Source organism: Ornithorhynchus anatinus, chromosome 10 (genome assembly GCF_004115215.2).
Source record: "Ornithorhynchus anatinus isolate Pmale09 chromosome 10, mOrnAna1.pri.v4, whole genome shotgun sequence".
NCBI lineage: Eukaryota > Metazoa > Chordata > Mammalia > Monotremata > Ornithorhynchidae > Ornithorhynchus > Ornithorhynchus anatinus.
The window spans coordinates 45,754,717-45,765,075 of record NC_041737.1 but is presented as its reverse complement, the minus strand read 5'-3'; the positions used below and the strand labels follow the sequence as shown (position 1 = coordinate 45,765,075).

General features: G+C 62.6%; 1 protein-coding gene across 1 annotated transcript; it reads right to left on the bottom strand.

Annotated features, from left to right (window-relative positions):
* Window positions 1–3,460: 3,460 nt before the first annotated feature.
* FSCN3 (fascin actin-bundling protein 3) lies at window positions 3,461–10,093 on the bottom strand. The gene is made up of 8 exons (XM_007670773.2): window positions 9,851–10,093; window positions 7,538–8,234; window positions 6,686–6,804; window positions 5,707–5,866; window positions 5,364–5,534; window positions 4,223–4,428; window positions 3,929–4,008; window positions 3,461–3,630 (listed from the first exon to the last, which is right to left on the bottom strand). The coding sequence occupies exons 1-6, from the start codon at window positions 9,992–9,994 to the stop codon at window positions 4,223–4,225; spliced, it is 1,497 nt and encodes a 498-aa protein (XP_007668963.2). The 5' UTR covers window positions 9,995–10,093; the 3' UTR covers window positions 3,461–3,630; window positions 3,929–4,008.
* Between the last annotated feature and the right edge of the window lie 266 nt (window positions 10,094–10,359).

Below are 10,359 nucleotides of genomic sequence, written 5' to 3'. Positions count from 1 at the left end.
TACACTGTCCTTAGTGTATTGCCCCAGCCTAGTCAGGCCCTTCCTACCTCTAACTGCCTGCAAACACCTGCCCCCTCAACCCAGTCCTGCCGGCAGATGTCAACAGCTGGCCAAGGGGCTTCCCGCCCCTCACCTCCCCCCTTCATCACCCCCCGCCCTGCAGCCCTTCCTCTCCTTTGGCCCATTTTGGGGAACAGGACTTCTCTTCTACTATGCCACATAACCCAGTCTCTCCTCTCTCCTCCACCCCCACCCCCGTCAGGTACCCCAGTGCCGGCCCCCCCATCCCTCCCGCAGGACCCTACGGTGTCCCGGGGGCCCCGGCCCGGCCCACGACACAGAAACCGTACCATTTTCTCCCCACGCCAAGTGGAGGCCCTGGAGCAAGGTGCTGGGGCCGAGGGCAGATGGGAGGGCTGGGGGGGCTGGACTCTAAGGTAGAGCGCTCTCGGTCTTGGGGGCCCCAAGGGCCATCCGTAGGATTTTTAGCTGGCCGGTCGGTCCCCTGCCTGGAATGGACCCATCCTGGGCCGCCTTTATACCCAGGATTTTCATCTTAAGGATCCAGCCTTCCTCCGCCTCGGCTCCTGCCGCCCAGTTCTGTGGCTCGGAAGTGGCAGCCGTGATCAGAGGAAGCCGGCAGGGGGACGCAAAGACTCTGGAGCGAGTCGGGCCAGGGCAGTGAGGGTCAGGGGACGCGCGGAGAAACGCTCGAGGTTTGGTCAGACCTGGGCAGACTCCTGCGAAACGTTTCGAATGACAGCGTTCCGTCGAGGGGAACCCTCACTGAAAGGCCTGTGATGATGTCACGTGCACCTGGGCTTCTAGTTCCTGCAAGTGCTGTCACTGGCCACTCTAGCAAGGAGGTTAAAGAGGATGAGACCCCCGCATGACCCCAGGGCCCCGAAGCAGCCCGGGGCACGTGACTGGTAGAGGGAAGAGGCAGGCTTTCCCTGCTGGTGACCTCGGGGGCGCCGGGGTGGTCCACAGAGGTCAGAGGGTGTGCACCGGGCCAAGAAGGGCAGAGTTTAGGGACAGAAAGTAGGTGTGAGGGAGAGGTGGTCCTGAGGGGAGGGGCAGGTGGGGCAGGGATGGGGGAGAGAGGTGTGGGGTGGGGTCCCTCGGGCGGTGCTCCCTGGACCCCAGGTTGCCCGCCCCTCCGGCCTCAGCAAGACTCCCGCTCCCCTCAGAGTTCCAGAGGGTGCAGTACCCGGACCCCATCACGCGTGGGATGCTGGCGGCTGCTACCCACCTGCCAGAGGCCACGGTGCGGGTGAGGACCCTTGCCTGAGGAGTGTGTGGAGGGGAAGGTGGGGAGGAAGGGAAAAGTTTAAGGAAGGAGCTCAAACGTGGTGCTTGCTCTCCCCCTCCCCCAGGTCTGGTTTTCAAACCGGAGAGCCAAGTGGAGGCGGGAGGAGAAGCTGAAGTGGGAAACCCAGCTCTCAGGTGACCCCCTTCCTCCCAGTGGAAGCCAGCTTCCTTCAATGCCCAGCCTCCACTGGCACCTGGTCCCTCCCCTTCCCCCCTTCCTTCCCTCCCTCCCTCTCTCCAGCCATCCTCTCCCACAGCTCCAGGATGGTTCTATGGCTCTCTCTCTCTCAGGGCCTGGGGAAGCAAGGAGCAGGGGAGGGTGCAGAGCCCTTCCCAACCCCCACACCCACATCCTGGGTCCCGTGACCCCCACCATGCCCTATTTTCTCTTTCTTTCCAGCTCCAGGCTCCGAGTGGATCACTCTTCGGTGCACGCTCCCGGGCACTCCCGAGAGACTGGCGGTCTTCAGCCCGCCACAGGGGGTGACCTCTGCACAGGTTCCCAAAACCCCGGGCAAGCTGGGACCTGGCAGGGGAGGGTCTATCCAGTGGAGGGCCAGACCTCAGCCCCCCCTCCTTCCTTTCCTTCCTCTCTGTGGGGTGGGGGGCTGGTGGAGCCGAAAGGCTGGAATTGCTCTTCCCACTGGGAAAGCCTGGCTCTCTCCCACCCCTGCAGTTACTTCCCAAGATGTGGAGTGAGGTGGGGAGGGAGAGAGCCACGGCACGCCCCCCGAACCTGAGAGGAAGGGGGAGAAGGGACAAGGGGTACGGGCAGCCAGTTGGGCTGGGAGTTGAAAGGACCGCTGCCCACGGGGCTGCCCTGGCCCGGTTGGCAAATCGAGTTTCCACCCTCCTTTCTGGTCCCTGGCAGCCCCGGCCCAGCCTCGTCGCCTCACTCCTGCCGGATTCCACCCCTCTGAGTCCACTGGGTTTCCGTCGACAGTACCCCGGGGCGGGGTCCGATGGGGGTCTGAGCACCGTCCCGCCCTGGGCCCTGGGAGAGTCCTGCTGGGGTAAGAGCCCGAACTCCAGGAGGGTGGGGGTCCCCAGTTGGGGCTTGGTGGGGGTGGGGGGAGGGAGAGGGACCAGAGGCTGAGGGGTGGGAGCGGGGAGGGAAAAAATGAGGGGGGAAGAGACCACCCGTGCTTAGGGATGAAGGGAAAGGTAACGACTCTTGGGTCCCCACTGTGGGGAGCCAGGTGACTCACCGCCCCGCACGCATTTTGTCATCACAGGCCCAGTGCCCCTGGGAGCCTCACTGCCGGAGCTTAGCCCAGTAGCACCATCACTCCCCTTCCCTACCCTGCGTGGGGTGCCCTGCCCTGTCCTGCCCTGCCCCTGCCCGCTGCCTTTGGCCCCCCTCTCTCTCTGAGGCTTCTTCCAGGCACATCTCCCTCTCCACTCCTGACTTCCCATCTCCTCCTTCTGCATCTGCACACGTGTATCCCGAGGCCCACCGAAACTGCTCCCCACCACCACCGATCCTCTCACAGCCTGCTTCCTCCAGGAAGGATACCCCGATTCCCTGAGGGGTCTGCTTTACCCCCACTGCGAACCCCTACTCCTCTTTTGTATTTCCAATAAAAGTTTGGTTTATACAAGACCATGAGAGGGAGGGGTGGTGGCCATCTTGCTGGACTAGAAGGAGCCTGCCATGACGAGCCAGGGCCCGACCGTGTACCTGCATTGCGCCCAGCCTCCCGGAGCACCGGACCGGACAGCTCTCGTCCCCTCCCGGGCCTGGGGACAGAAGCCGCTGGAAGGCCGGGGAGGTCCAGAGAAAACCCCTCCAGTGCTGGGTGGGGCTGCAGAACAATTAAACAGGGGAGGGGAGAAGGGGCACTCCTGGGACACCTAGATCTGGGGCAAGAGCATGGACACAGGTTGCTTCCGAGGTTTTCTCCACACATGCTCTACCTCTGATACCACTAGAAATGCCTGAAATAGAGGTGTTAAGCTGAGATGCTTGTGGGTGGAAACTTCTAATCAGAGGCCACAGAAATGCAAGGTGGAATTATTTTTCACGGGAATCTGTCTTCGGTCCCGCCGAGCCTCGAGAATACGTCTATTCTAGGACTCCTCGGCCGACTATGCGGCCCCGGGACCGAGGCGGGGTGGGGCAGGGGAGATCCAAAGCAGCACACGGGGGTGGGAGTGGCCACTACTGTATATTGATGTTGGGCGGAGGTAAGGAGAGGGCCGGTTTGGTGTGGCAGGAGGACTGGGCGCGTGCAGTGGACGACTTCCTCCCACATCCTGGCTCCGGACTTCTATCCCATCCTGGGGGTCGCTTCGGAGTGGGGAATCTTGACCACTGATCTGAGAGGAGGGGCAGATAGAAACCTTCAGCATTGGAGGGATGGATACAATTATGGGACAGACAGACAACCCCCCCACGCCCCCCCCCCCCCCACAGAGACTTTCAGCATCCGAGGGACAGACATAACTATGGGAAAGACAGACAACACACACACATAAACCTTCAGCCGTGGAGGGATGGATTTGACTACAGCAAAGATAAACAGACCCTCCCGTCCCCGCCACCCACACACATACACCACACCACATAAACACACACACACATATACATCCTTTCCTCGGATCCAGTCCGACTTGCCTGGGCTCAGAAATGATTCCAGCTCCACGGCGTCGGCCGACCGCGTTACCTCGCTCTCTGGGTGGCACAGGCTGGGGACCCTGCGGAGGGCAGACGGTAGAATCAAGCTGCGCTCCTCGGGCCGGGCGGGAGGCAGGGTGGGAATGTGGTCTGGGAACTAGAGAGTTCTTGGATCGCTTGGCCAACCTCTCCCTGTTTCACTGGTACGGATCCTCCCTGCATGCCTATGCCAGTTCCTCCCACTCCTCCCCTGCCCTAGCTGCCCCGTCCCCTCCCGGAGCCCCGCCCCTGTACCTAGAACTCCCAGAGACACTCGTAGGTGATGTCCTCGCTGTCGGCCAGCAGGGTGCCACTGCGGTCGGCGCGCAGGTAGTAGCCATTGGGGGCCAGCACAGCCAGCAGATTGCTCCCCCGGAGCTCCAGGCAGAAGTTGAGGGCAAATTTCCCCCAGGGCCGGAAGGTGCCATAGGAGGTTAAGGACCAAAAGGCGCCACCTTGCCCTGGGGTGGGAAACAGGGGGTCACGTGGAGCCCCAGGGTGAGGTGGCCTACTCTCCACCTCCTCGGACTTCCTCACCATCTCTTCTGTGCGGTGGCACCTCTTCCGTGCGGTGGCGCCTTCCCCGCCTCCCTCCCCTGTCGCTAGAAATCGGCACCCAGTGCCCCCGCTGCTGCCGAGCGCCAGCTCCCCATGCCCCCACAGCTGCTGAGCGCCCAGCTCCAAGCGCTCCCGCCGCTGCCTAGTGCCCAGCTCCCAGTGCCCTCACCACTGTCGAATGCCCAGCTCCCTGTGCCTCCAGCACCCAGCTCTCGGTGCTCCCGCTGCTGAGCACCCAGCTCCTCAGATCCCCAACAGTGTTAGGTGCTCAGCTCCCAGTGCTTCCCCTGCTGCCAAGAGTTCATCTCCCAGTGCTCCCGCTGCTGCCAAGCATCCAGCTATTTATTGCTATTGTTTTTGTCTGTCCGTCTCCCCGGATGAGACTGTAAGCCCGTCAAAGGGCAGGGACTGTCTCTGTTACCGATTTGTACATCCCAAGCGCTTAGTACAGTGCTCTGCACATAGTAAGCGCTCAATAAATACTATTGAATGAATACTATTGAATGAATGAATCCAGCTCCCCGTGGCCCCCACTGCTGCTGAGCATCCAGCTCCCAGGTACTCCTGTTGCTGCTCAGTGCCCCGCTCCCCGTGCTCCCGCCACTACCTAGTGCCCAGCTCCCAGTGCCCCCACCACTGCCAAACGCTGAACTCCCAGTGCTCCGGACACTGCCTAGTGCCTCTCGGCGTCCCCGCCTCAACTCAGGGCCCAGCTCTCAAAGCCCCTGCCACTGCCGAGCGCCTAGCTCCCGATGCTCCCGCCCCCATGCCTGCTAGTCGCTCAGCCTCTTCCCCCGGCAGAGGGGACCCCCGACCCCAGGGTCCGGAGGGCCCTCACCCTGGAAGTGATAGATGCCCTGGCGGCAAGGCAGCAGCTGGATGCAGTCGGGTTGGTCCATGTTGCACTGCAGGTCCTCGTGCCCGGACAGGGTGCCCACGTAGCCGTAGCGGCCGCGTAACGCCAGGAAGTTGCGATTGGCCAGGCGCACCCCGAACTCCTCCTGGGGGCCTGACGGATGGGTGAGGGCGGATCAGCTCGGGGACGGGGCACTGGGGTCTCACTGGGGATGTGGGCGGGGGGGGCCGGGGGGACAGGAGGCTGGCTCCTTTTAGGGCATGAGGTCAGCTTGAGTCAGGCCTACGGGTCCCGAGGGGACGGATACCCGGAGCCCTCAGTTTACCCGGGTGAACGGTACTGGCTGCCAGCTGCCCAGCGGACACCGGGGTCAGGTAGCGCCCGTTGAAAGCCTGCAGGATGATCTTGCCGGAGCGCCACTGCACGGAGAACACCGTCTCCGGCTCCGTGGTCTGTCCGTCGGCCACCACGCTCTTACAGCACCTCTGTGGGCAGGGAGAGAGGGAGGGACGGCTTCAGATCTGTTACTCCGGGACCTGTTCACAGTCACGGCCCCTTCCTGGGGGGTCACTTAGTGCTTCCCTCCCTCCCCTCTCCTCCCCTCCGATCCCTTCTGCCCTACTGGATCGCCCATCCTTCTCAAGGGTTCCCAGGTCAAGGAGGGGAGAAAGAGAGACAAGTGGATAGAGTGGATAGAGCACGTGGGTCTGGGAATCAGAAAGACCTGGGTTCTAATCGCGGCTCTGCCACTTGTCTGCTGTGTGACCTTGGGCAAGTCACTTGACTTCTCTGGGCCTCAGATAGCTCATCGGTAAAATGGGGATTAAGACAGTGAGCCCCACGCGGGACAGGGACGGTGTCCAAGCTGATTTGCTTTTATTCTCCCCAGCGCTTAGTAAGCGCTTAACAGCTTCCACAATGATTATTTATTGTTGTTGGCGGAATCCAGTCCCGGGAAGCACTTGTTCCCTCATCTCTTCCCTCGTTGTCCATCCCCAGACACCCCGACTAGAACATTCCACGCTTGGGGATGGAGGGCCCAGGTCCCCACTGGGGAAGCTGAGGCCCAAGGCCACGGGATCATGCCTACCAACTCTGTTATACTGAACTCGCCCAAGCGCGATAAATACGATCGATGGATCAGGATGGAATTTAGATTAGGATTTAGGCATCCCGCTTCCCTGCCCAGCAGCCTGGGCCGCCTACCTACCTGGCCCCGGGAAGGAGAGCACGAGGCTGCGGGGAGAACCGGAGGCCTCCTGCGCCCGGTGCTGACCTCCGGAGCTCCTCGTCTGGGGCCTCACCTGGGCCAGGAAGCTGCCGTTGGCAGTCCGGAGCTGCACGGAGTCAGTCTCAGGGTGGCACACGTACTGGAACATGGACAGCGGAGTCACCCGCTCGGGGCTGATGCACACCTCCACGTCTGAGGGGGTGAGGAGGAACATCACAGGGACCCAGCGCCCGGCCAGACCAGGCCCCAGCTGTCGCTCTCTCCTCTCCCCCTCCACTGTCCACCCTCGTTCCCCTCTTCTCTGTCGATATCCATCGAGCGGCCCCTGTCGGAACGGGGCTCCCTCCCAGACCCTCTGTAGAGCAAGGCCGGAAGGTCCTCCTCTCCTCCTCTCCATCCAGTAACCAAGTTTCATCTTCCCTCCCTAGTTTTTCTCCCCCTCCTCCCCCTCCCTGCCTTCCGTCACCCCGGCGGGACAGAGAAAAGCAGCCGCGACCTGGCGCCGCCTCCACAGAGCCACAGGAGAGGTCGTGCCGGCTGCCGCCGGAGAGGTCCCCGTGGCCGCGGTCGTCGCTGTGAACTCCGAGGCGTGAGGAGCCTGAAATTCGGCACCTCCAGCCACCGTCCCTTACCGATCTTTGTTTTTGTCTTAACCTTGTGCCGGCCTTTCGTTTCATCTCTCCTTAGGGGTCTGTCGTCAGTGGCCCGAACTTTTTAATTTTAAAACCGGGAGCCAGGCGAGGGTCGGGGACCGGGTCCGAGTCCCAGCTGAGTGACACTTCCCTGCACTTAGTGCCGTGTTCTGCACACGGTGAATGCTTAACACGATCCCTGACGCTCCTGGCTTGGGGGGCCCTGGGACTCCACCGTCCCACCCCGGGGGCGCCCCAGTTCCCCCCACCACCCCTCCTGGCCCGGCACTTACCACGGATGACAGACACGAACCTCCGGTCCTTCGTCTTGAGGGTGACCCAGGCCGGGCAGCGCTGCAGCAGAAACCACTCCTCCTCGCCGAGCGGGCAGACGCCCATGCTCAGGAAACCCCGGCCTCCCTGAGGATAGAGCAGGCCGCCCTCCTCGTCGCCCAGGGCCACCAGCCCCCCGGGCCGCAGCTGCAGGTGGAAGGCCGTCTGGGACGAGGGCTGGGTCACCAGCCGGTCCGCTCGGGAGAGGAAGTGGTGGGTGGACGTCTCCAAGTGGTAGAGCCCGTTTTGAAAGCGCAACAGGAAGCCGCAGTCGGCCGAGAAGGGCACGGGAGCGTCCACCCAGACCCGCCCCAGTTCGGGGTCGGCCCGGGCGTAGCAGCCGGTCCCGGGGCTGTAGATGGACATGTGGGCGTGCAGGGCCAGACGGGGCATCCACATGTGGTAGGCGGAGAGGGAGCGTGAGGTGCAGAAGACGTCCTCGCCGTCGGATTCCAGGTAGCAGCCGCTGAGCGTGCACTGCAAGGTCCACTTTCCGTGTCGATGGAAGCGGAGCAGGAAGGAGCCGTGCTGGGAGGCCTGGGGCCGGCCGCAGCGCACCGAGCCGCCCGTCTCCGGGAGCAGGAAGTGGCCCTGCGTGCTGTGCAGGCGAACCACCGCTTTGCGGCCGTGCTCCTGGCTCACCCACAGCTCCCAGGTCTGCCGAGAAGCCGCAGGGCCGGGGAGCCGTCAGCCCCGGGCCGTGACTGCGGCTCTGACCCCCGACCCCGTCCGGGCGGATGCGCCGGAACCGGAGTCCCCCGGCCACCGATGGCTCCTCGCATCCACCCAGGCCCCGCCAAGCCCACGTCACTGCCGGGACAGCGGCGGCAGCAGCCAGCCACCATCCTTCACTGCCCCTAGGGTCACCATGGTCACCGGGGCTCTCTTCTTGTCACTGGAGAGACCCTGTTTCTGCACCCGTCGAGCCCCCAGAAGTAGTGACAGGAGCTCCCCAGCCCCCTTCCCCTCCCCACCGTAGAAATGTCCGAGAGGCTCTCCCTTCCCAGGGGCCGGAGGGCCGCCGTTTCGGCCGCCATCCTCTTTGTCGACACCTCCCCTCCGTCCCCCGAAGCCATCCCTCCCCAGCACGGGCTGAGGCCCGTGCGGACTCCTCAGGACTGCTTCCCGTCCAACGGGAAGATGGTCGTATTTACTGAGCGCTTACTGTGTGCGGAGCACTGAGTGTTTGCGACAGTACAACAGAACAAGCTCAAAAGACCCCTTGGAGGGGAGAAAGCCCCGTGCGGAGCCATGGTGTGTCAGCCTGTGAACCAAGAATCCCGATGAGCGCTTTTTTTTTTTTGAAGGACTGGCTGACGAGGAGGGACGTGGGAGGAGAAACATTCTGAGCTGAGATTGTTGAGGAGGAGGCTCTCTCTTGTCAGAATAAAAGGGCGTAACTCGCGTTAGAGTAGAGGCTCCTTGTGGGCAGGTAACGAGATACTTCTTTGTTCTGTTCTTCCCAAGTGGGTGCTCAGTAAATATTGCTACTCTTCTTCTTATTACTACTAACTACTCCTCGTGCTCCTTCTCCCCGACTTCTAGTACTAGAAACAGCGTGGCCTAGTGGAAAGAGCACAGGCCCCGGAGTCGGAGGACCTATGTTCTAACCCCAACTACCACCAGCCTGCTGCGTGACCTTGGGCAAGACACTTCACTTCTCCGGGCCTCCCTTACTCGAGGTGTACGACGGGGATGAAATCCTATGCTCTCCTACTCCTGGCTCCCGGGACCGTGAGCCCCACGTGGAATAGGGCCTACGACCAAAACCAATTAACTTGCACCTATCCCAGCCCTTAGAATGGCGCCTGGCCCAACGTAAGCACTTAGAGAGTCCCATAATCAATATTATTTTTACTTCCGCTACCCCAGCCTTCTCCCTCCCTCAGTGGACTGATCTCCCTCTCTTCTCAAAGCAGTTGGGTTTCATCCCACCTCTTCAGGTCCGGCCTAGCTAGGGGGCAGGGGGAGAGCTCAGCCCTCCCTGCTTTTCCTGAACCCTCCAGCCCTTGATTCCTGCTGGGCCCCCACCCCGGCAGTCTCGCCTTTGTGATGTCACCGCCCTCCTCAGGGACAAACCCGGGGAAGAGAGCAGGAGGTGAGGGAGGATGCCTCTCTCACTCTGCCCCTCATCTGGGACCTGTTAAAGACCCCAGTGGATCTGAGGTAAGAGGACCTTTTAGCCCTGGGGGAAAAGGATCAGGACAGGAGAGTTTTGGGTCCCGGGCAGAGGGCTCTCCGCCCCTCAACTCCCCACTCTGGTCGCCGGTTACCTGTCTCCTGCCCAAGCCCTTGGCCATCGCGGTGACACCGTTCCCGTAGGCCTCTGCGGTCAGGTAGGTGCCAGCCCAGCTTATGAGCCCAACCTTCATATCCTCGGACTCAGGCCCATTCTCACTGCAGCCCCCCTCCGCCATGGGACCGGCGTGGCCCTGGATGACTACCCGGGGCCGGCCTCCACTCCGGCCCCTGGCGCGTGCCCACAGGCCATAGGGCCGGGGCTCGACTCCCGAGACGGGAGAGGGAGGGATTCCAAAGGAACCACCTGGGGAGGGAGGGAGGGAGAGAGGGACGGAGGGAGCATTGTGACTGTGCTGTGGGGCGGGGGCGGGGGGAAGGGTTGAGGGGAGGGGGGACGGGGAGACAGGACGGGGAAGGGGGCCTTCTCCCAACATCTTCAAGGGTCCTTCCCCCCTGGGCAGCCCCGAGGCTGGCAGGAGGAACCTGGAAAGCACCAGGCCAGGGCCAGCTAAAATCATACCAGGTGAGGAGCAGCACGGCC

Bases quoted from the DNA above. Each gene is read 5' to 3' on its own strand.
- FSCN3 (XM_007670773.2), bottom strand. From the start codon at position 9,994: ATGGCGGAGGGGGGCTGCAGTGAGAATGGGCCTGAGTCCGAGGATATG. The intron at 8,235-9,850 runs GTAACCGGCGAC...GCTTCTCGGCAG, and splicing joins AGGGCTTGGGCAGGAGACAG to ACCTGGGAGCTGTGGGTGAG. The intron at 5,535-5,706 runs GTAAACTGAGGG...CCCATCCGTCAG, and splicing joins AGCCAGTACCGTTCACCCGG to GCCCCCAGGAGGAGTTCGGG.